The sequence below is a fragment of the Natrix helvetica genome (genome assembly GCF_964273705.1).
Source record: "Natrix helvetica genome assembly, chromosome: 6".
Taxonomy (NCBI): Eukaryota; Metazoa; Chordata; class Lepidosauria; order Squamata; family Natricidae; genus Natrix; species Natrix helvetica.
The window spans coordinates 31072594-31097884 of record NC_138553.1 but is presented as its reverse complement, the minus strand read 5'-3'; the positions used below and the strand labels follow the sequence as shown (position 1 = coordinate 31097884).

Sequence of the window (25291 nt, the reverse complement as noted above, 5' to 3'; positions counted from 1 at the left end):
CAGCAACTTCTCCAGCTCAGTATATGAAAGAAAGAAGTTGTGAATGTGCTGCACTAAATATGCTTAAACAAAAATCCCTATTATATAATAGTTACGATTTTGGACTGGAATTAGAAGACTAAGGTTTAAAATCCCAATAGATTTAACTGGGTAGCTTTGGCTGACTTACCGACTTTCTTAACAGTGAAGCTTGTTGTGTAGATTAAAAAAAAGTGAGACTGCATGATTGTAAATGCAATGCACATATTTTCAGGCAAGAGAATGCAAAGAAGATTGGCTTTATATAAGTTGCCCAGAGTCGCTCAATAGTAAAATGGGCAGCATATCAATCAATCGATCAGCAGAGGTAGTGGGTGCAGAATGTGTTCTGAGCCTCATCTGCCTCCATTCTCCAACTACAGACTGATGTAGCTCCTGAGGACTAAGAGATCATGCAGCTTATGAGTCCATATGAATCATTTTTATATTTTTAGTTATGCACTCTTACTTTTGAGCTCTGTCTGCAATTTGTTCAGTTTTTATTGTATGAATATTTATGGCTATTTTTATAACTCTGATAATCAAAACATATGAACTGTAACTTTCCACCTCATGGAGAGACAATTTTTGCCAAATAACTGTTAATCCTTTCATTGTATCTGAAATGTTCTGGATGCAACCTTCAAATAAGATTAACTAAGTGTCACCATACAGTTAAAAATAGCCAAACAGCGGCATGGCCAGAAAGTTTAATAAAGAAATCCAGTATAACTTCAGACTAATATCTCCTAATATTTTTGAGAAACCACTAAGAACACATGCTGTTTCAGGAAATATATTAATTTCAAATGAGAAATCCATCAATAATCTAAATTGTGTTTCTTTTAACCAATGGTACTTAAATGTCTACTAATCTGCATCGTCCAGATATTTTGCCTCAAATTCTCACAGCTTCTTGCCACACCACTGGAAGTCTAAAATTGCATGCAGGGCATCAGGTTGCTACAGTGATTTAAATCAAAATGCCACCAGCATTATAAGTGGGGCTGGGGTTATTTCCATAGACCACATTTTCTGTATAAATACTTCAGAATTATTTTCAACTTTTTAGTAAGCACTGTGGGCATTCAACATTCTGGGAACACTTTCTGCTTTGTGCAACAGCATTTCTTCTTGTTCTTTCTTCAGCAGCTTCCTTTCCATATCAAAATTTCCTCCATAATGATTATACAAGTTTTGTAGCTGTATAGAATTGTGCCCACAAATAAAAGCACATTGTCTTCTTATGATGGCTTGGCTACACAGTTCAATCACAAGTCAATCACCGCTGGGATTTTTGATCTCACATCTCACAGGGGGAGACATCTCAACTCTGCACCATTCTGGAAAACTTAGCATTACCTTTCAAATGTTAGTATATTTGTGGCTTCCATCTATACAAAACATACATATTTATATTGCACCTTTTGTTCAAGAGCTTAAGGCAAGACGCATATTGTCCCTGATTCCATTATCCCCATAACAAATTTGTCAGAAGTTTGGGTTGAGAGTAGCCCCAATGTCACCCAAGCAAACTTCTGCATCTGGAAATGCATTTGAACTTGGGCTTTTCCAGTGCCAATCCAACAGCTGCTGAAATAGGGATCTTTAGTCCATGACAACGTCTCAGTGTGAGGATACTTACAAACTGCAATAAAACTCTTCAGTCACATGGCTGAGCCATCATAAATCCCTGTCAATGCTTGGTTTCCATGCATTCTGAAAACAAATAAATACTTCTAGTAGCAGTGTATGGGTGCTGTTTGCTTAAGATGTGATTCAGCCTTTTCCATTTGCTGTGAAAAAGACCGAAATGATGCAACAAAGGCAGAACAGCTGAAAGCTGGTAAAGAGCTGATAACAGGTCGGATACAAATCTGTGTTCTTTAATTCCATACAGCTTCTTGCTTCTTTGCAAGTATCACTGCAAATTCTAATCACTGACATTGACACATTAGCCACTTCAATGTGATTACAGTTTGTAACTGGCAGGGCATTTTAAAGTAGAGATGTGTACATATGCTCCTAGGTATCAAGGCAGAATCCAAGGACTATACATGTATTATGCCACATAACCTAAGTCTTTTATTAGTGCTGTAATTATTAACTCAGTGTGACAAACATAAAGGATGTGTCCTTTGGTTTGGCTAGCCCAGATAGCTTCTATTGCAAAAATGCTATTTGTCCTTGAAGTGGCAGAAAACTAAACTGCCATCAGGGGTGGGTTCCAGCAGGCACTACTACCGGTTTGCTCGTGTGCACACTGCATATCTCTGCTGCGCGTGTGCGCATGCGCAGTGCAATTAAAATTGTTCTGCGTATGCGCAGAACTGAAAAACAAGATGGCAGCGCCTCTGATGCCACATGGGGAACCAGTTCAGGAGCGTGGCAGGCCTGGGTCGTTGCTGGTTCCAGCGACCCAGGCTGCCAAACCACTACCAGTTCGGCCGAACCAGTCCAAACCGGTAGGAACCCACCACTGACGGCCATGAAATGTACAGCTCTAATTCCCAGTCGCTCTCCTACTTTTCCCACTCCCCGCTAACAGTGCTGTCCTGATTTTATGTATACAGCTTGTGGTAGGGAGATGGATTGGTGAGTCCTCTGGCTTGGCTGCTCTCCCACTTCAGGACATATTCCACTGGCAGAGAAAACTCTGTCACAGCAATGCAGGAGGAGTGGGGCAGAGAAGATTCTGGCCATCATCTCTGGATTAAGTTCTTCACGTGTCTTTTTACTACATTCTATTATGTCATAACTGGAGCTGGATAAAGTTAAAAAAGAGAATACAAATGATTGGCATCACAAAGGGAAATGAAGGACAAGCAGCCGTTTTCCTTAGGATTGCTCTTTTCATTGTTTTCTTTTTTTTCTCTCCTGTCCTGTCCTTTTTTTGTGTAGGATTTCTTTTTCTGTGTTCTATTCTACATTGAAGAAGAGCAGAGTGTTTGCTCTGCTTGTTTTAACTCTCTGTCTTTATACAATGCAGACCAATAAAATCATCTGAAAATATTGGCTCCCATTATTTTAATATTATATTATTCTGTTGTGTTATTTAACTCACTATATTGCTATTTGAGTCAGTACAGTTGCCTGATCCATCTTGCAGTATTGCACAGTTCTGATAGACCATTGGCATACAGCATTTTTGTAACAGTTGTACACAGAAGTAAGAGCACTGTTGTGGATACATGAGGCTGACTGGAACCCAGATTTTTTTGGGGTGGTGGTGGTGGCTTACCTGTCTGCAAGAGTCAATACCAATGGCTTTGATCCATTTGCCAAGCATCACTTGACATAACATGTGCCAGAATTAGAACAGATTTTATTCACTTCGTAGCTCTTGCATGCTATTGGCTTAAAGGGGAAAACACTGTTTCAACAATTCCACAGCTAGGGATAACCAAGGCCTGTTTGACTCATGGACTGGAGATGGGATCATGGAAACATCACAGAATATGGTAGAGGAAAAATGTTTCATGGGTATGTTTGTTTTGTTGTCAGTTGCAAATAGCATCTGGGAGATTTAAGAAAATTAGTTTTCTAGTACAAAAAAGTAAGTTTAGTCTGACAATTCTCATGGAAGAAAAAAGAAAAGCAAGTAATAGTAAAGCTGTAGATTCTTACAAAAGCAATCTGAATATGCTCTCTCCAAATAAATGGGGAGTAATTACTATCGCTGCACGTTCAGGTTAATACATAACACCCCCCCCCCCGCCAATAAGTTATCCTTAACAGTTCTTTAAATTTATGATGTAATTCTTCAGCTTAAAACAATTGTTAAAATATGTATATTGGGGTGAATATATAAATAAATAATTGCTAGTGTAAATAATGTTCAGAAGTACATGACATTCAGAAATGCTTGCATATATTGTAAATAAAACCTGTGCAGCCATATGGATATTTTTCACCGTAAACATGTAAAAAAGGTTTTAACCATTCAGAAAGCATTTAAGATTGGTAAAAGTGAAAAATTAAGAAATGGAATGGATTAATACTGCCATTGCTGCTTCCATCTTTAACCCATGACAACTCATAACAGAGATCTATGTTACTACTGAAGAAGATGGTTAGCCAAAGTAATATAGGAGAAAGATAAATGCATCACAAGAAATTAATGCCTTCAATTCTCTAATAATGGGCAAGTGCATTCTTTTTTCATTTTTCTGTAGCAAATATTGGACTACTCTCTGATTAAGACAAGAGTGAAATGCACCTCTTTTTGATTTAGATGGACTTGATTCTGGAAGTACTGCTCCTTATTAATTCAGCAGGCCTTAAGAAATCCATCACCAAACTCCATGCTGGAATTTCCTCACCAGCAATCATCTACACAATGTACATCCATTCAAAGTGTCAGATTCAATGTTTTTAGGCAGAAGAAAAGCTTTAAGCTTTATGTGTGATTTACAGCAGCTTGCAAAGCAATTGTTCACGTCCAAACTACATGTGATTGAGAATAGATGTTGATTGGGAACACTAAGTCTTCCCATATGTGTTGCTTAACCAGGCAAGCAGATTGCTGTTCCTCATACTTTACCTGTTTTATAAAACCATTTTATAGATTGAAAGCAAAAACATTCAGTTCAAAATCAAAGGTGTGACCCAGTGTTGAAAAGTCCAAAGACTTAAAAAGATGAAACGTTGAAAGATGTTGAATGTTTCTTACCTTAATGCAGAAAATATTCACTATTTGCTGAGCTAAATAGAAGTTAAATAGGAGCTCATTTCACTAAAAACATTAGGGTGAACATCATTTTTATTTATTTTTTGGCAGCCACTGAGAGGAGTCCTCCCTACTTCCTATGTTTATTCCACATGCATATGGATTTTGCTCAATTTATGAGCTTGAGTTTAGCATGCTTGCATCTGCTTTATTCAAATTAAAACTATCCATGGTAATTGCTTAATAGCTTTCTTTGCAAATGTATAGGGCTTATAGGCTCCACTCGCAGAGAGAGGGACTCCTCCGGGTGCCGTCCACCAGACAATGTCGGGGGGCGGCGTCTAGGAGCAGAGCCTTCTCTGTAGCGGGCCCAGCCCTGTGGAATGACCTTCCCCCGGATATTAGGACCACCTCTGACCTCCGCGCCTTCCGGATAAAGCTCAAGACCCACCTATTCCAAGTAGCTGGCCTGGCTCAACCATAGTTCGTTCACACTGCTCCTGACGGGTTTTTTAATTTTGTGGTTTTTGGAATTTTATTAGGAGATTTTAAATCGTGTTTTTAATTGTCTTTATTCATCTGCCTACCTCCTCCATGTACACGTATTCGTTTATTTTGTGTGTGTATTGTCCATATTGTATTTTATGTGTTTTTTATTGTACGCTGCCCCGAGTCCTTCAGGAGAGGGTGCGGCTAAGAAATAATTTTTTTTTAATTATTATTATTATAAATGGCCAGGAAAAAAAGGTAGCTGAGCTTTTAAAATTTTGCTTCTGGTTCAGCCATCAAAAACTGGTAGACTCTGATATCTAACTTGCTCTATCCCTAAAAAAGCCACCTTCAGACAACTTATTTAAATTGTTAATATGCTGCAAAAACTCATCCCTTCCCTTCTGCAGTTTGAGTAGGAGAGCCGTTAATTCCTGGATTTCTACTAAGTACCCCACTCTAGTGGAACTGAAGCAAATCGCCGTCCTTTGAAGAGCAGGAAAAAAATGACACCAGATTACAATAATTTTTGTCAAAAGGCAATACTTTTAATCTTCAAAACTTTCTACACAAAGTGCAATTGTCTCTTGTGATATATTTTTTTAAAAATTTTGTTTACTGAGGAAGAAATTGCAATGAGACTTCCTCCTTATGAGGTTTCTGTGATTGAACAGATTCCAAAATGAACACAGAAACTGAGAGGGGCTGCAGAGACTTCCTGGACTCTCCATTAAAGGGACTGGACTAAAGAGCCACTGAAGAAAATAAAACCAACCAGGATAAACAGATTTTCCACCACCCCCACACCCAATTCTCAAGTACGGCACGGAAGCCTTATTCTAAGCTAATAAGCGCAAAGTGCCAGTTTTGTTGCATTTTAATAACTTCTCTCTGGGAAGAATAGATATTTCTTCCTTTTTCTTCAAAACCATTAGTAAATAATTAAAAGCAAGAGACAAAATATTCTCTAAAGATAACTTCGTCTTCCGTTGCCATAGTAACCAGCCTTTCCTAGGCTAAGCCAGGTTTTTTTTTTACTTTGCTTGTGTAGTGAAATAAAACATAAGCAAAAAGAATCCAGTTTTTGAAGGAAGAGTAGGATGTGGTTGATGGCCTAAAGGTGTCTCTGCTGTCATCTGTTCAAATTATATACAATATAATGCAAACTACTTGGGACTTCTATTGTCATGAATAAGCAGTAGCACCTTTAAAAAATAAAAATAAATAAATATTACCTGCAACAAAGGCCAGCATACATTCTACAGTTCACAACCGAAATTTTTAGTTTTTTTCAATTGGTTCTATTCATTTCCTGCATTGTCATTCAAGACATCTGCCGCATAGGCACACGCTAAATTAAGAAGGCAATCCTGTATATATCTATTTGTAAGGAAACTTTCGCTTTAAATCTAGACATCTGGCTAAGCATCTCTGGTTCACAAACAGAATCCTCTTGCAATTTCCTGATGGAAACAACCCCCTACTGCTAAAAGTTTAAATTAAGTGATTAAAGTGTCTGAAAACACAGACATACATGCAAACACAAAGGAGATGAGTCCAGAATCACAGGCGTCAATTTGATTCATGGCTACTAACATAATCAAAATGCTTCTTGAAATATTTGTTAGTATGAAACTGGCCAAAATGTTGAAGCATGTTTATGTGACATAGATGAAGAAGTTTTTTGTTGTTGTTGGGATGAGATTAGAATATTCTATCCAGAAACCACATAGAAACTATGGCCCAGATTACTAGATGGTCATCAGGAGGGATCAGTTTAGATGCTTGGTCAAATGTAGAGCTCAATGCCTAAAGTGTGGGAAGTATTCTCTCCCTTCTCTAACTTACGCTGAAGATCTGGTCCTCATATTACAGAGTTGTTTACAATGAGAAATACTACTGTACATGTGTCAGTTCCATATCAATTGGAAGCCAGGATTCAATGTGTTGCTAGCACTTTCATACTAATGATTATTCAGGAGGACACCTCCCTCTTTTATGATTTTCCATATGATTTAAGATTAGCTGTGAACTCTGCATGTATTTCCTGAAGAAATTTGGTATGATTAAAGTAGGAACTGGTATCTAGACTTATATCCCTGAAGATGAACTGGCCCCTGGTATCAGCAAAGTGCTTCTCTTAATTTCTTATGTGATATGATTGATGCTAAAATAGTGTTGGGTGTCAGATCTTGGAATGCCACTGCATAATTTTACACACAATTTTACTCAGCTAATAATATCCTAACAGAATATTACTTCATACTGTAAATTGCATCAGATTACAGTGCATTGATGGCCAGATCTAGGCTTATCCCCACCTTCTCATTGTTAGGAATATTATTTTATATTAACATCATCAGATGCTACTATTCTTTAATTCAGGGTTGTTCTTTTTTAAATGTAATCCAACCTAGAACTTTAGTAGAAAATAATTTAATTTTGTGTTCTTACATATACAGTAAACTGCCCAAAATTGTAAGACAATGTTTTCTCAAACATGAATGTTGGAGACCCATCACCCTAGCACTGTTGGAGAATGAAACTTAAATTTGATAAAACATACATAGGATTGGACTCTATAGTGATACAGATTTCAAAGTTGTCATACTGTCTGTAGTTCACTTTTAGGGCTCTGTAAATAACATATTACATAAAACTATATACTGTCCAGTCAAAATGAAAATTGAGTATAAACCTGATGCAGGGCAAAATTGTGGTCAGGGAGGAGTTGCGGTCCCTCTTCTCTTGTGAAAACCTTTGGTCACTTCCAATCCTACACAAGGTCCCAGTTCCTTTTCATAACTATCTCACTATCTTTTTAAGGCTACATTTGTCCAAATCACAGACTGTGCAAACACTTTCTATGCATGTAAGTTTTCTTTTTGGTCTCTCGACTCTTCAAGTACAATTAAGCACAAATTCAACGTCAAACATTCAGCTCACATCATGACAATCTGGAACAATGCTGGCAACACATACAAATGAGAAAGTTATATTAGTTATATAACTTACATTCCCATACATTTGAGCAGACAGGATCCAACCAGAACATGACATTCCTATCTACCTATTGGAAACGATTTACACAGCTCTTTTGGCTGGCAGACGGAAGCTGCAGTGCCTCAGTTGGTTTCTTTATTGCAGCTAAAGTGATCATTTAACTACTTTGCCATAACTACAAGTAGATACAGAGTTATGATCAACAGAAATAACTGGGTCTGCAGATGGAGTAGTGCCAAAGTTCATTTCAGTTTTTTACTATGCGTTGATATGGATGGCTTCCTTGTCCTTTCAAAAAACATTAAAGAGGTCTGCTTTTTTTACCCATCATTTCTGCTCCACAAAGAACAAGCAGAAAGCATGCTACAAGCTAATGTGCATGTGTGCACGCGCACACAGACGCACACACAAAACATTTAAAATTAGGACTATTATTGCTTTATTATTGAAGACCTTGACCCTTCTCTGAAGCAATCAGGAACTCCTTCCTTCTTTCCTGCATTAGTCACTCTTCATTTCAGTTTTGTACTCTCTAAAAACACACGTTACTTTTCAAGAGATGCATTCATCAGGATTTCATCTCCTGCCCATTGTAACCTATTTGCTATTCATTGACTCATTACACTAAAAGCAAAGTAGCCATCTGATGTACAAATCAGCATTGCCATGTCTTCTAAAATTCTCTGCAAAAGCCCTTAATGTTGAAAGGCTGCTGAGCCCAAATGTGTAAAGGTGGGTTATTAAATCAACTGTGACTGACTCAATTTTTCAGAGAAAAGATATACTTCAGCTCCAGGGAGAAGTCTCCCTCTCTCCTACCCCCCCTACCTTTCCAATCTTGGGATATGGACTGAGCCTCTCATGGAAGATGAGCAAGTTTCAAGGAAAGGAGATTTCCTGTTAACATTTTCCCCCCAGAGCACTTTAAATCAGTTGCCAACTTTCAGTCAGTCCTTGCCTGGATCTGTCTTTAAGATACAATACTACAATAGCAGAGTTGGAAGGGACCTTGGAGGTCTTCTAGTCCAACCCCCTGCCTAGGCAGGAAACCCTACACCACTTCATACAAATGGCTATCTAACATCTTCTTAAAGACTTCCAGTGTTGGGGCATTCACAACTTCTGGAGGCAAGTTGTTCCACTGATAAATGGTTCTAACTGTCAGGAAATTTATCCTCAGTTCTAAGCTGCTTCTCTCCTTGATTAGTTCAATCTATATTAATAAACTACCGAAATAGAATATTTTCATGTAATGTTAAACCTTCAACTGCCCATTTCTGTATATCATAGCTCAGCCCAAGTCATTTACGTTGCCAGATTTTTTTTTGGGGGGGGGGGTGTCATAACAAAATAATTTGGGAATTGTACCTATGATTGTTCGTTCTTGTCTTGAAATAGAAAACGATAATATTTCAGAAACCAGGCTTTCTGCCTGATGGCTTGGCTAATAATGGAAACATTTTGATAAAAAGGAAAGTGACTTGAGTTGCTGAAAATGTGGTTTATAACAGGGAAAGAAGTTTATTGTGGGAATGATCTCAGATGCCATATAGCTGAGCAGGTTCCAGCTATCCAGTCTTCTTCCTCTAACACTCCATCCTCCATACACAGCCATGCATACACATGCTCACTTAAGGCCAAATAACACATGACATTAAATAGATGGTTTGCTGTTATTCTAAAAGAGAAAATAGCAGCTGGATCATAACTCGGAGAACAGTATTTTCTCCAGTGCCACCCTATTAATGAAACTATTGCTTGGCTTAAAAGAGAAGTTCTCACTGATGCTAATTTCCTTTTCATTTCAAATAACAGCTCCCACAAGTGTGAAATGGAATTTTTGTCAGGAATGTAGTGCAATAGTCACTGCCCCCCAATCTAGTAATGGATTTGACAGAGATTTCTGGATGGGTTTTTTTTTCTCCTTTTATGTTATGGTTCCAGTCTTGCTTCTCCCATCCTAGCAATTATCTATAATTTCAAAAAGTTACATGCAGTGTCAAATCATGACATGCAGCTTGGCCTGATTATCAGTAAAAAAAATGCTAATCAATTACTTTGCATTCTTAGAATGGCTGGAGGCATCTCATCTGAGACTATTTAACTTAGTTAACAAAGCCATGAAAGGCATTATTGTGTTCTTTTCTTATGGAAACATAGAAATGGTTCTGGAAGGATCAAAATAACAGAATAACAGGCCTATGTTGGATACATAGAGCTGGTTACACTTCTTCCTCATTCTCTAGCTTTTTTTCCCCTATCAATATATTTGTAAAAAATAGCATACTTTTCTTTAGAGATGGTTTTTGCATCTCTGGGCTTCTAAAATAGATTTTTTTTCACAAATATTGAATAGTAAACAAAATAAACTACAAATCCCGATCCCTAAGCAGTACAAAGTGGTTTTCCCCACGTAGCTTTCTTTCTAAATCCTCCCCCAAACAAACAAACAAACAAACAAAGCACAATCAATGAAAATCAGAGCACCGAGTAATTTACCATGTGGCTTCTTCTTTTGCCTCCTGGTTCTTCCTGTTACCCTCTGGCAACTAAAACTTCCCGAGGGTGTCCTACTGGGGAAAGCCGCCTAGAGCAGGGGTATCCAAACTTGGGAACTTTAAGACTTAGGGACTTCAACTCCGGCTGGGGAATTCTGGCTGGGGAATTCTGGGAGCTGAAGTCCACAAGTCTTAAAGTTTCCAAGCCTGGACACCCCTGACCTAGAGCTTTCAATTCTACACAGCCCACATCATCTTTTCTACTGGATGTGTTCACATTTAAAGGAGTCTGAGAATTTCACTGATGCTACCTGAGGAGTTTAACAAAGCTGAGCTTCAGATGCTGTGGCACCCCCTCGAAGTATCTCCAAAGAGTATCTTCATATAACTAGCTCCCCCACCCTCCCGCCAAGATGTGGATCATAGTTTTTACTACCACCACCATCACCACCCCACACAACACAACACGAATTATGCAATTTTGCTTGAAAGAGATATCCAAGCCCTAAAAATCTGGCTGGATTCCCCATTTCATTTTAAAGTTATTTTTTTTTCCCAAGACCCTGCCCTTTTCATACTTAGCACTTTCTGGAAGTCCTAAGCTCTCTGTAAAAAAAATAAATAAATCATTCTATATATCTGTACATATATATTTGTATATGCAGAGGGCTAAATAGCTGCAACCAGCCAGCTAGTTATTTGGTTGGAGTGTCTTCTTCACCCTCTTAACTTCATCCCACTGTCATCTTTGCAGAGGTAGCGGCATCCTGCAAATGTGGGATGTTCTCATATTGCTATCACTCTCTCAAGTCTCTGAGGTATGGTACAAAAGTCTTGTTTTCCACACATACACACAAGCTGACACACATACACACGTGCACACATACAGACATACATATTTATATTTTGTGTGACTGCTCTTTTCCCCTTTCTGCAGTCCTCTCATTGGAAACTGCTGTTAGGAAGTGGCAGCCAGAACAAGCCTCTTTCACATTTCATTCTTCCTCCCTGCCGCAGGGAGACTCATCTGTGTCTCTTGCTGACTCTGGTCCCCAGCTGCAACTCCGAAGGAACCGGGGGGCTGTGGTCTGGAGTCCCAATTTTGTCTAAGCCCTCTGATACACCACCCTCTCTTGGAGAAGGGCTGTTCTTGCAGAAGTCTGTCACCCAAGATGGCATGGATAAAAAACCCCTTGGGTCAACTGAGTAGAACTGCTTGGCTTCATTTGCTGCAGAACTCCGTGAAGAAGAGTTGGCATGGAGACTGCTGGTGCTGTTGCACTTCTTCACAAGTGCCAGAGCTTGAGATGGAGGAGGTGGTGAAAAGAGAGAAGTCAGAGAGAAACTGCTGAGGGTCTCTGACTGCTCACTGCTGTTGCCTCCTCCCCTTAGGCTGCTCCCAATCCCTTCTTCATCAGAAGGGTCCATGGAATCATGATAAGTACAACCTGGACTAGTGCTTCCTCCACTGCTGTGGCTCCGCTGGTGCCTCCTGATGTTCTGGAGAGTAAAGATGCCACGGCCCCTTATGCTTTGCCTTCGGGAGGCAGGGGAAAGTGGGACCACCAAAGCTTTTTGGGTGGCTGCTGGCACTGGGCATAATACTACCGGGAGGTCTAGGGCGCACTGGGGTGAGTCACTAAGGTTTAAACTGTCTTCCAGTGTGGTCTGCAAGCTGCCTTCTGAGCTATTGCTCCTGCCATCATCAAGGGAAGTGTCGCTCTCTGTGGTCTGCAAGGCCAAGAAATAACAAACAAACAAAATCAGTCTTCATATTCAGACAAGGAACAGGGCATCAGTTGCAATGTTATACATCAACTAACAAAAGAAGATGGTTGTTCCTTGCCTCCACTTTCATCTGGCAGCACTAACAGTTAGTATGAGGACACAGTTTTGATTCTTACACAGTGGTGGATTTCAAATTTTTGTAGAACCTCTTCTGTAGGTGTGGCCTGCTTTGTGGGAGTGGCTTGCTGGCCATGTGTCTGGGTGGGAGTGGCTTGCCAGCCATGTGACTAGGTGGACATGGCCAACTTGTAAAATGTGGTGAAACTCACTTAACAATGCTCTTGCTTAGCAACCAAAATGTTGGCTCAGAAACTCTGGCATTTGAAGCACGCAAGTCTTAAAGCTGTCGAGTTACAAGACCCTTGCACCCCTAACCCTTTAGAAAAAAAACCCCCAGGGGTGTTCAAACTTGACAGCTTTAAGACTTGTGGACTTCAACTCCCAGAATTCCTCCTCTCGCTCATCTTGATGATGTGCGGACGGGTGGGGGGGAGGGAGCTGGAACCGGTTCTAAACGGCACTGTAGATTTGTGGAACCTCTTCTATAGAAGAGGTTAGAACTGGCAGGAACCCACCCCTGTTCTTACAGCAATATCAGCTGAGAACAATCGTGTGTTAACATCATTGCAAGGAACCTGGTTGACTAAAACATTTGTTTGGTGTCTCTTCTCACACCCAATATTAGCCATAAATAGACTGATCTTCCATCAATCTGTCTTAAAATTTTCAGACGCTTTCAGATATAAGGTCCACTCACACTCTCATTGTAGGTTCATTTAATAGCCAGGCCTCACATAGGTTTCATTAGAACGCTCCCAATGTTATATATATATATATATTTTAAAATCTGGATTGCATAATTTGGTATGCATCTGAAATTTGTTTTAAATGGAGAACACTTTTTTTACTCCTGAAGCAATTTCCTCGTGTCTATGTATGGTTCAACCTTGGGGGACATATGGGAGACAAAGTCATTAGGGGGAGCACTTACCTGATGAATAAGTGCGGAGTTTACGTTTGGAGATTGCAGTGAGGCCCAGGAAGCTTGCAGAGAGATTTTGGGAAGGTTATCTGGACAAGATGCTTTCTCCTGACTTGACAGTTTAGCAGAAACAGCAGGGAGAAAAAACTCTGTTTCAACTGGCAACAGAGAATGGGGTCCAGAAAATAAGGGGATTTGGTAAAATCAGGAGAAAGACATAAAAAAAGAAGCAATTAAGTTTCCACTTTCCAATTTCTTTATTGGGCAGAAATCTAAAAAAGTCGATTTAAGTTATGTTTAATGGGGAAACCGAGAAAATCAAACTACTCGCAATCATGTTCTTCTTATAACTCCACCCTCTTTAACTTAGCTGGCCTGGCCTAACTGTAGCTTTTGTGTCCCTCTAGCCTATATTTTAAATTTTAAATGTTTAGGGATAGATTTTTTAGGTTGTTTTAATTTTTAACTATAACTGTACAGCCTATCATATAATTTGTTTTAATGGGTATTTATAATTATCTAAGTTTGTATATTGTTTTATTGTGGTCTGTACACCGCCCCGAGTCCCTTTGGGGAGAGGGGGCGGTCTATAAATTTAAAAAATTAAATTAATTCTTTCTTTGGTAGCTGTTTAGGAAGCACTAATTCATTTTGCTCTTGGTTGGCCCATCTAGCAAGGAACAACTAGCATCATCCAGCTCTATTAGCTAACATGTTCCCTGGATAATTTCCCCCAAGAGAACACAGTCAATAATTTGAGCATGGCCTTTAGTATTAGACCAGGGTTGTCCAAACTTGGCAACTTTAAGATTTGTGGACTTCAACTCCCAGAGTTCCCCAGCCAGCTCTGCTGGCTGGGGAATTCTGGGAGTTGAAGTCCACAAGTCTTAAAGTTGCCAAGTTTGGACACCCCTGTATTAGACAAATCAGCACTTGCCAGCCGAGCAACATGAGGGATTTTGGCAATGTTTCTGGCTTTTCTTCACATACATCAGGGTTGCACTTTGAAATCACTTTGGGTTTAAAAAGTAATTCTAGTTACCTTTTCATAAGGCTTAAAAGCTGCTCTAGTCATTATGTCTTAATATAACACATAACTTAATTTATAGGACTGTTATAAGATAAGAGGCAGGACTATCTAAGCTGCCCTTATGAGTTTTGAAAAACAATGGGAAAATAAACACATTAACCCTAGAATGATCAGAAGGGTGAGTTTAGACACTGAGTTAAGAGGACCTTTAAAACACAGCTGAACACGTGGGAAAGAAAACATCATGACGCTTCAAACTTACACAATTACCAAGTTAATACTTGCCTTTTTCAATACAGTTTCCTTGACTACAGATAACGTATGAAACATATTGCAGTTTCCAACTCAGTGTCTTTCAGATATGTCTCCTAGCTACTGTCCCTGATGAAAATATTGGACACGTTTGGAATATACCCAATTGAAAAAGGCGGCGGTATTGTGTTAAATGATGCATATCTGTAAACAGTACCATTTTCTATTCCGAGATCAGCGAGTGAAAAGAAATCTTTGGAAAACATCAATTTCTTCACAACTATATTGTTTATAACCAATGCATTTTTCATGCCTATAGCTCTGTGATAGCGAACCTATGGCACACGTGCCAGAGGTGGCATGCAGTGCCCTCTCTGGTGGCATGCGAGCCATTGCCCCAGTTTAGTTCTACTGCGCGTGCGCCTCCCGCCAGCCAGCTTGTCTTTTGGTCACTGTTGTGCATACGCGGGGGTGGGGTGCATGTGCGGGGTTGCACATGCATTGCATTTTGGGGGTTTGGACGCTTGCACGCATTTGTGCGTGTGTGCACGCTTTGAGCACTTAGTACATAAAAGGTTAGCCATCACTGCTATAGCTGAATACACTCTCTTAACATGAAAGAGCTTTTTTAAAAAAATAACTCTCTCGATTGGGTACCATATTAGTTCAGATCAACTATGTGGCATTGCCTACCTTCATTGGTCTCGTTATTTAGCCAAGACTGAGCTTGACTGAAAGGGATTTTTTCCATTTCATACTGGTAGTTTTCTGGAGGCAGAGAAGGTCCTGTATTTGTTAAAGGGAAGAGACATTCTTCCAAGCCTGTATTCCTTGTAGAATTAGGGCTGTCTTCACTGTCCTAGTCAGAATAAAGATATTTGTCTCATGAAGCTTCGTAAAAAGGAAACAAAATTATTTAAACAAGAGGAAACTTTTCAAGGTTGAAAAAATGTGCTCAAATATGTATCTGATACTTTGTCAGAGGGCATTAAGTTCCCACGAGCATTTAACCATGATACGAATGTGCCCTGTTAAATTCTTTATTCTGTTCCCTCTCCATGGTATTGTTTTCATTTTAGCCATTCTCTAGCAGTACAATCAGATGACTATCCAGAACCTCTTGAACACTTCAGTCTTGCACAAATATGTTACTGGGGCTTTTGGTACTCTGTCATTCCCTCTCCCTCACTTTTAGGAAGAAGAAGCAGGCAGAGGAGGCAACCCCATAGGTAGCTTCTTATGGCCTGCTAAACAACTGATTATCTGGCTCTAAGAACAGCCTAATAAAGCCAGAAAGATAGTCCCATTTTACTGAGCTTCCATGTCACTCTACAGATCAGTTATCCGATGTGCTTCAGGAACTACCAGAACTGTGCTTGGCAGATGGATTCCCAACAGAATTGTAAAACAGAAATGCCAACAGAGAATGTAATCAATCATTTTTTTAAAATGCCAAAACAGAATCTATAGAGGAGGAGAGGGATCAGCAGTCAGAACATAAACATTTGTGTTATGCAGGTTTAGTTTTCAGCTATCTCACAGAGGACTGATAACACTTTAACTGAGCTGCGGGGAAAGACGCTAGATATGTATCAAAGCTTTATCGGAGCTCTTGATTGAGGTAATTTGCTTTATACATTTCAGTAATTGACTTCCCTCATTGAAAAAGTTCTGGTGGGAAACGAAAATGTTCCATCCATACGCACATATGGATTTCATGTTTCATGAAGGAATCTATATCAGGAATAATATCATGAAACAAGTAGGATGAAACCTGCACCCCTTGTTATGGCCCTATGTGAGCTTAGGCAATGCAGTTTCCTTCACTAGTATGGCCTTAAATATTGAGTTTTAATACTCTCTTGAAACCTCAAACGCTTTATAGTTTTAAGATTCCAAATTTTGCACACTTGTGTGAAATGGACAATTTTATGCAGCCATCAATGTCACTCCAATAAAACAAGATAAACAAAACGTGTGGCCCCAGTGATCAAAAGTATCATACACTTGATATACAGCATAGTAAATTAATTCAGAACATTTAAGAAAAAGTCCTATAGAATTTTGTCATCCATCCACCTACCACCCATCACTCCTTGACCCTGGAAAAATGAATTCTTTCAAAGGAAGACATTTCCTATATATAAATAATTTACCTTTTCCTTAGGACTTGGCTGGTCAATGTTGGAACTATCTCCGTCATCTCCTAGCAGGATAGAAGACTTATCAGAATTGAGCGATAAGGCCTCCATTTCAGCCAGCTGGATCTATAGTAAGGGGTGAGTGGATTTCAGGAAAGAAGCTGTCAAATAATACTCTTAACCGTCACATTGCTTTAGAAAAGAGATTGAAGACAAGGAAGGAGGTCATACTTGACATACTTTACAGAGCCTTAGCTCAATTTTACACATCATGAAAGATTTTTAGGGTGAGATGAGGATAAAAATAAAATAAAATACACTTTTCTATGATGGGCCATGTCATCTGAAGAATTCTCCATTTCATCTTCTGTGGAAGGAAAATCAAAAGCCTCTCCATCTCACCAGGAGTGGCTCCATAATATAGAATTTAAATTCAGTATAACTGAGTCTACATTAAGAGACTGAGAAATCTCTGAGAAAAATTCCTAGAATGTAGTCTGGGGATCATTGACAAAAGGACTGCCTTGTCTTGGGAAGCAGTGTTTATTTCCATCAACAGGTGGTTTATGGCTTTGGTGAAGCCTTCAACAGTAGTAATCATGCAATTCATATGAAAATCATGCAGCTGAATGGCTTTTCTTTATTATTTTTCACTTACTTTTTAACTCTTGAGCTTAATTTCAATTTACTAATTTACTACCACTATTTAGTGCTACTTACTAACACAAATTATGTTATTTATTTCCAACTTACTGAAAAGAAGAAACCATTCTATTCCTTGTTATTATTCAACTTCTGTTTTCATTTTCTTTTTAAACAAAATTGTACATTACGATATTATAATATTCCTTGTTTTCATATCTCTCATCAAATTGCTGGGTTTTAATTTGCTTTCTACAACAAATAATCCCCGAACACCATCTCTCCATCTTCTTTAAGTATCATCCCTTGATGAAAGGATAAAGGGATTCCCCTCCCCTTTTCATTTTATTGGGTTACCTTCTTTTTTGTTTTTCATTTTACCCAGCTTACTAGTACTTTTTTCACTTAATGGCAGTCTCTTAGGAGCCTTTGAACCTATTTTGGTATTGGCTCTTTCTTGGTTATTATTTTATCTCTATTATTATGACCTAATTTGCGAGATCCTTCAATAAAGTTCTGCTTTCCTGTATTTGTCCAGAATATTTTGCTGGTGTAAACAGTGGCAAAAAGTGATATGGAGAGCTGATGGCTTTGGACAGGATCTGTAACAGAATTAGTGGCAGTGCCAAATATTAGGACTCCTTCAGACGACAGTTCATTTGGAATTAATGGAAGGTATGACTGAAGTAGATTTCCAAAATGGTAATCCACTATCATGATGTAATCTGTCACCAGGATATAATGATGGCAATCTTCACAACACTAAAGCCACAGTATTTCCATGGAGGCTCTCTGCTGAACTACTACTGTTAGAGCAGCGTGGACACAATCCAGTGCCTAATCATATCTTGAAATGCCTTCAAGATCAACATGATTTATGCATGCTTCTTAATGTGCTGGATTGTGTCCAAGGATGTATAATATGGAAGTCTTTACCAAAAACAGCCATCACTAATCGTCTACACATTTAAAAAAGAAAAGAAAGCCAGCATCACATCACATCAAAACACAACACAACTACCAGCCACAATATCTGTACATATTATACAAACACAAACTTTGTATGAATGACACCTCTAACTAATTTAGTAAACTATCATATGCCTAACTGAACTTCACATGAAAACATGCTTAATTGTTCCAGGAGTCATTTAGGTACAACAAAAAAGCTATAAGATTGTTATTAACAGCCATCTCCAATTACAAATGGTAGATCACTTGATTAAGGTTGCTGTCAGCATTCCAAATATCATGCAGAATTAAATCAGAGTCCAAGGTAGAGCTATCCTTAAAGTTCCACAGTTTGTGCCAACATGTCTGTCTTATTAAATTGGACTCTGATTTAAATCTACATGATATTTGGAATGCTGACAGTTGCATTGTTACTTTTTAAGAACCATGAACCTCTTGTCTATTGAATACCAGGACAAAAAGAACACTCTAATAAAGTATAAAAGAAAATATCAAGCTCAAATCTATAAGCCTCCATTATATATCAATAGATCTTGTGAAGACAATTAGCCATTTTATATACTTCCAGTATGAAGTGTAAATAAATTATTTAAAAAAGTTTTCTAATATTAAATATTAAAATTAGAATAGTACCAAGAAGAATAAAATATTACTTCAGTGAGATCAAATATATTTGAAAACTATAGATTGCCTAGACTACAGGATACTTAAATGTGTTAAAATATATTAAAAAAATGAATTTCTGCAGAACAAAATTCATAATTTCTTCTGTGATCAAGCTGTTTTACCTCTCTATCTTGTTTCAGATGAAAAGATAATAGAATTAAACTAATTTATTTTCTCCTTAACTTAAGTTTAAATGTATATGAATAAATTGAGCATTTTGGAAATCAAGATCTGTGTACCACCTGTGAGTAACTATTATTAAGAAGTGAGTTTCTGAAGCAAAACGTAGTTAGAAATGTTGTAACTTGTTTCTAAATATGTTCTTAAAATCAAGATCAAAATTTTGCTTTGGTTTTCTCCTTGAATTATTAACACAAGTATATTCCAAGACAGGAAAGGGAGTTGTATAGTTTGCTAACACTGGTAAATTGTGGTCTAAAATTCAGAGTGATTTTTTAAATAATTCTTACACAGATTCAGATTTACCATCATTACAAATATTTTGTGATATATAACCATTGAGTCCTTCTCACAAACCAGCAATGCAGCTACAAATATTGTCTGATTAAAAATATATTACTAGACCAAGCATGAAAAATGTTAAATAAATAAAGAGGTGGGTTTTTTTTTTGTTTCTTGTTTTAAAAAGGAAATTTATCAATTAAGCCTGAAAAATGCTTAAGGATATATACCGAAACTGACTCTGCTGGAAAGTAAGTTACAAAAGATGAAGAGACAAGTGCTAACAGTGCTACAAGAACAAATATACAATAAGCCTATGAGGCTTAGATCTGTGTATATACTGATTTGAAAGAAGAATGATGCAATTGTCAATTAAGTGTCAATTACTTAATGCACTCATTCATTGTGTAAGCAATATCTTCTTATGTTCTTATAAACAGAATCAAACATGGAGGACAAATGTGAAATGGATAGGCAGTTTCAGGCAAGGCAGAAAGACAAGAGATCTTAATATAAGATGGATAATGGATTGAGCAAGAGGAAGTCTTACTTTTGATTTATTGACTCTAGCAATGCCTTATGTAGATTATGTCTGGAAATGTGTTTATTAAAAGTAAAGATGGGCAGTGTGCTAAGGAATTAAAGAGTTTAGTTGAAGGGAAGAATACATTTAGAAAAGCTCATGAAAGCTAAGTACATTTATGTGATCAGAATATATTATAAGAGCAGAATAATTAAATCAATTATATTTCCAGCAGCATTGCATAGTTTTGAAATCGGGTTACACAAAACAGATGCTTTTGGACAGTGGATCTGGAGATAGAAATGGAGAGCTTCAGTCCATCCTGGATCTAAACAAGACTGACTGTTTCCTTGAGGTGATGTTCAGATCATCATTTGCATGTGATAGGAGTGGATGATGATCTAGAAATAACTGTATTTGTCAAGTAGACAAGGGAAAACAATGGAAAAGATGGACAAACAGGCTCAAAGAGTTTAGAGAAGGAGTGTCCAAATTTGGGAACTTTAAGACTTGTGGACTTCAACTCCCAGAATTCCCCAGCCAGGCTGGCTGGGGAATTCTGGGAGTTGAAGTCCACAAGTCTTAAAGTTCCCAAGTTTGGACACCCCTGGTTTAGAGGAACATTCCTGAAAGAACTACAAGGTAGATAAGCCAAAACAGCCATGCAGTTGCCAGGAATCCAGCCTCATATAGAAGCACCTGTCACATTTATAATTTATAAATGCATTATGTAGCAGCCATTTATAATGCATTTGGCATGTTTAAGAAATATTTCTTATACTTTTCTTACATGATCAGATGCAAATTGTTACAGAAAGGGCATTGATGGAATGTGGGCTAGAGTCTCACATTCTATCAAAGTCAGGAGCTCAGGTTTGACACAAGAGTGCCAGGCAATGGGATGAGCTCCCATCCTAGCAATTTGAAAGCACCCAAATGAGACTAGGTAAGAAGTAGGTACCACTTGAACGCTGCCTCAGTGGCCTTGAAATGGCCCCCTAAAGTCACAACGACTAGCAGAATAAAATCATACAGGGACCCCTTACCTTTCTAGTATCATGACAGGTAAGCTATAAAAGTGAGCCAATGAGATGCAATGCATTGGGCAGATATGTTGCTGGCACGAAGAGTTTCTTGGATTAAATACTTTTTATCTTGGCAAGTTTTTTTTTTGACAGTATAGTAATTTAAATAAAGTTTGGGCTATATCAGTTAATGAAAGAGTTTCGGCACACTGATACTTCAGGAAAGACTGAGGTGCTGAATTCTTTTGGAAGACTTGGATGGTAGTTTTGAAGATCATTCCAGCTGCACTTCTGCATGGATAACCACTTTGCTGGTGATTCCAATGGAAGTATTGCCCATGCAGGCAAACCATTGAGACGCCATGAAAGACTTTCAAAGGAAGTGGCTTTCTTAATGCATTGACTGCAGTGCTTTGCTCACTTAACATGCATTGTGAAGCCGTAAAGGAAGGAATTGAAGTGGGAGATGGGGAAAAATGTTACTTGTATACTTACAATTGAATAAACATGGTAATCTAAGATATTGCCGGCCTCCATGATACTTAGACCAAGATATAAAATTCCCTAGCTTTACTATCAGCCAAGTATCTTCTAAGGTGACTCTTGACTTGTGAACATTCAACTGGACTTCTCTGATCTCTGAAATCTATGCAACTAAAATATTCACATTAATTGCAAAGAATTGACCATAAACGATTCTATTAGCTAAGATATGCAAAAATGTTTGATTCGGACTACCTAAGCTATAGTTCCTTACAACCATCACTCAACAGGAAATCTCTTTACTTCCATTTCCTGCACCTTCCTCTAGCACAATTTAATTAAAAAGAGGAGCCAAAGGTTCAAAATTAAGACAAAATAAAATGGTAGCCAGCATTTAAAAAACTTAAAGTGATTTTACCTTGAACTAGACTACTTTGGAGTACTTCTTAGATACCAGAAAACAGAGTTCCACTTAAAACCAAGCATATCATTTAAAAATACTCTCCAAACCTTGAAAACCATGAAACAATGCACCGTGTTCCTTTTACAAATCACTCTACAATATGCAAAACAGAATACTGTATTCTCTACAGAGCTAATACTGTATCTCATCTTTCATAATGATAAAAGGTGGTTTTTTTTTTCATACATCCTTGTCAATCTAGCTGTCTTTCCATTCAGCCTTTGGCTAATACAAATATGCCTTTCCTCCTTTGAACTAGATGCCTTCAGGAAAGCATGTTAATGGCAAAATGTATATCAAAGTTATCTATAATCAGGAGACAATCCCAAGAAGACCTTGTGCTTAGTGTGTATGTGTGTGTTCTGAAAAGTATGGGATGTCCCCTCCCGTATCCTCGCACGCAGGTTACCTCTTGCTTGTCATGGTTACACTTCTCGCACATGGCCGGCGAGGAGTAATGATGGAAGACGGAGCCCGATAGGTTATCGATGATCATTAACTCCCCGTCGAAGGAGTCTTTAATTATTAAAGACACACTGTCCAGCCATAAGTTCTCCTAGGGGACAAGAAAGGGGGAGGATGGGAGACATTATTTTAAGAACTCCACGTTTTTGCCTTTTGTAGTGTTCTTTTGCATAATGTAGCTATCTTCTGCCACTTTCACTCATGCTGGTTAATTCTGTGGCAAATAGTCACATCTGAGTACAGTCCTACAGAATATGAGTAAATGAGGCAGAATATAGCCCTACATAATGATGTAAAATGAAGGGGTCAATGGATATTGGGCAGAGAAGCACTACTGAAACTTGCTAAAGAACCTCACAGGTGTTCCTCAAGTTACTGAAATAATTTTGTGTTTTGCTACTGTATCTCCTCTATTGTACCTTAGCCTGCCTCATGGTATCTTTTTAAATTTTATTTTCCAACTTTTTGCAAAATCCAGATTTCATTCTATTCAGCACTAATTGGTGCTCTAAGTTCTGACTTCATGAGAATTTTTCAGTATACCAGAACTCCTAGCCTAGAACTGAATCTTTGCCAATCACAGGTTGCTTAAATATCCATTTTTTCCATCATAACTCTCTACATTCTTCTAAACTAGCTTTGTTCTCCCAAATTAATGTGCCAAAAACTTGCTAGCAGCAAGGAAAAATGCTCCGCCTACCTGTGCTGGGGAGTAACATGTCATGCATAGGTGTCCTTCAGAGTCCTTTCTCCCACCTCCTCCACCTTGTCCAGGATTCAGTGAGCTCGTGCTATGAGGGCACAATCCATGTGCCATCTCAAGCTCAATCTCAGCATCCATTTCTGCATCCTCCTGTGCTTCTTTGTTGCTGTCATCTAGGTGCTTCATGAGGACAGCTACTACAACATTGATGAGGACAAATTGGGCTGTGAGCACGAAGCTAACAAAGTAGAGTGGAGAGATGAACTGTAGGTTGCTCAGGCAGCTCCGATCATCGTGAGTGCAGTCACGGAGTGTATCCTTGAGGAATTAAGTTAGGCCAAAAAAAGTGAAAAACAAAAAGAAAGAAAACCAAACAATTCCCCATCCAACACATATACATGAGCACAAAACACAGAGAAAAGGGAAAATTTTTTTTTTAAAAATGAAGACAAAATTTAGCTGCTTTCTCAATCAAAATATTTAAACAAGGCTCAAGATGTATGATGTATCTGATGTATGATATTTCTGGAAACAGAATTTTCTCACTCCAACCTCTATTTCATTAATTCTATCACTTTCTGGATCCACAAGAAATCTGTCACATAGGAAAGTCCTAATTAACTACAAAATGATATCCCTTTTTATCTTCGCACGCATGAATAGAAAGTAATGCAGCAATGGCATATTTATCCCTGTCCCATGTCCCAATATTCTATTGAGACCGAGCATTTTGCACATTGAGATATATATTTTATAGTACTGAGTATATGAAACATGAATATTTTAGTGACTAGAGTCTATACCAACATGTCACTTTGAAGAGCCCACTTATGTGAATTTGATACTTTCCTGCACTGGATTCAAATTAGGGCAGATATGGGATCGTGATCCTACTGAGCAAGATAATATGAGTGAATAGCTGTATGAAACAGAGAATTTACGAGGGTTGTCTTAGCCAAATCACAACATTTCATCCAACGAGTTGGTCTAATTTTGTATTACAACAGTACTCAAAATCCATTTGCTACCCAAATGTTCTATTTTAAACCTTATTTTATGAGATGGTTGACTGTAGCTATCCCAGTGGAAGTGTCTTCTGAGGAAGCACATGCATGCCCAGAGGTTCTCTAGGGGCTCCAAGCAACTGCTCCAAATTGAAAAACAGCTGAGGCTGTTTTTATTGCCTTTAGGAATAGATTCACAGAGGCACTTTGTGTGTTATGTACCTCCTCCAATGATTTCCCAGACTCAATATTCTTTAGCTTTAATGGAGCCATAAAAAGATTTGTATTGCCATAGCTCTTATATGATGCTTCAGGAATGACAGTTTGCTTATGTACCGTAGTGTCTTAGTACTATACTATGCCTTCCCTTCCCTCTTGCCTATTCAGGAATTCACACTCCACACAAGCTCTAAAATATTGCAAAAATCATCATCATCATCTCATCCCCCAAATGATGGGATAGATGTATCATGCCAGGTTCTGTCTATCATTATCAATAACATTCTAACATTTTTTTGTAATGCCAGGCATTTGCAGTCATTGATTGGATACTTGCAATGTTGAAATCCCAATATACACAGCCTGCTTTAAGCTCACCGTAGGACTCTGGCAACTTTCCTTTTGTTTCCATTTCAGGACACTATTCATGACAACACAAAACATGTCTCCAGAAATGGCCCCAATTACCTTCATAATGCCATTCCAGTTGTCACCAGTGGAAACCTGGAAAAGTGTGAGGAAGGCCATTCCAAAATTCTCAAAGGTGGCATGGCGGCTCATCCCTTCACATGGGTGCTCATCATTGCATACTGGAAAGAAGGGGTTTTATACGTGAAAAAATAGACATGAAGCTGAAGTTTAAGATTTGAAAAGGCAGTTTATAAATTTTAATCTTGTCTTTACAGTATATGCAAACCTAGATAGAAGAATGATCTAATCAACATACAATTATCTCTAAAAGAACTGGGATGAGAAGATATCCTTATATTTTCGCAAAACGCAAATGTGTTGTA

The 25291-nt window shown here is 38.3% G+C and overlaps 1 protein-coding gene across 1 annotated transcript in view; it reads right to left on the bottom strand.

Moving 5' to 3' along the window:
- Window positions 1-11666: 11666 nt before the first annotated feature.
- Window positions 11667-25291, bottom strand: part of CACNA1I (calcium voltage-gated channel subunit alpha1 I) — a gene marked incomplete at its 5' end in the record, with an annotated part of 332383 nt that continues 318758 nt past the window's right edge. The window contains 7 exons of the mRNA XM_081958124.1: window positions 11667-12408; window positions 13457-13644; window positions 15423-15588; window positions 16886-16996; window positions 22516-22662; window positions 23272-23592; window positions 24966-25087. Coding sequence (XP_081814250.1) covers window positions 11701-12408; window positions 13457-13644; window positions 15423-15588; window positions 16886-16996; window positions 22516-22662; window positions 23272-23592; window positions 24966-25087 — 1763 coding nt within the window. The 3' untranslated portion in view covers window positions 11667-11700. The remainder of the gene's footprint in view (window positions 12409-13456; window positions 13645-15422; window positions 15589-16885; window positions 16997-22515; window positions 22663-23271; window positions 23593-24965; window positions 25088-25291) is intronic.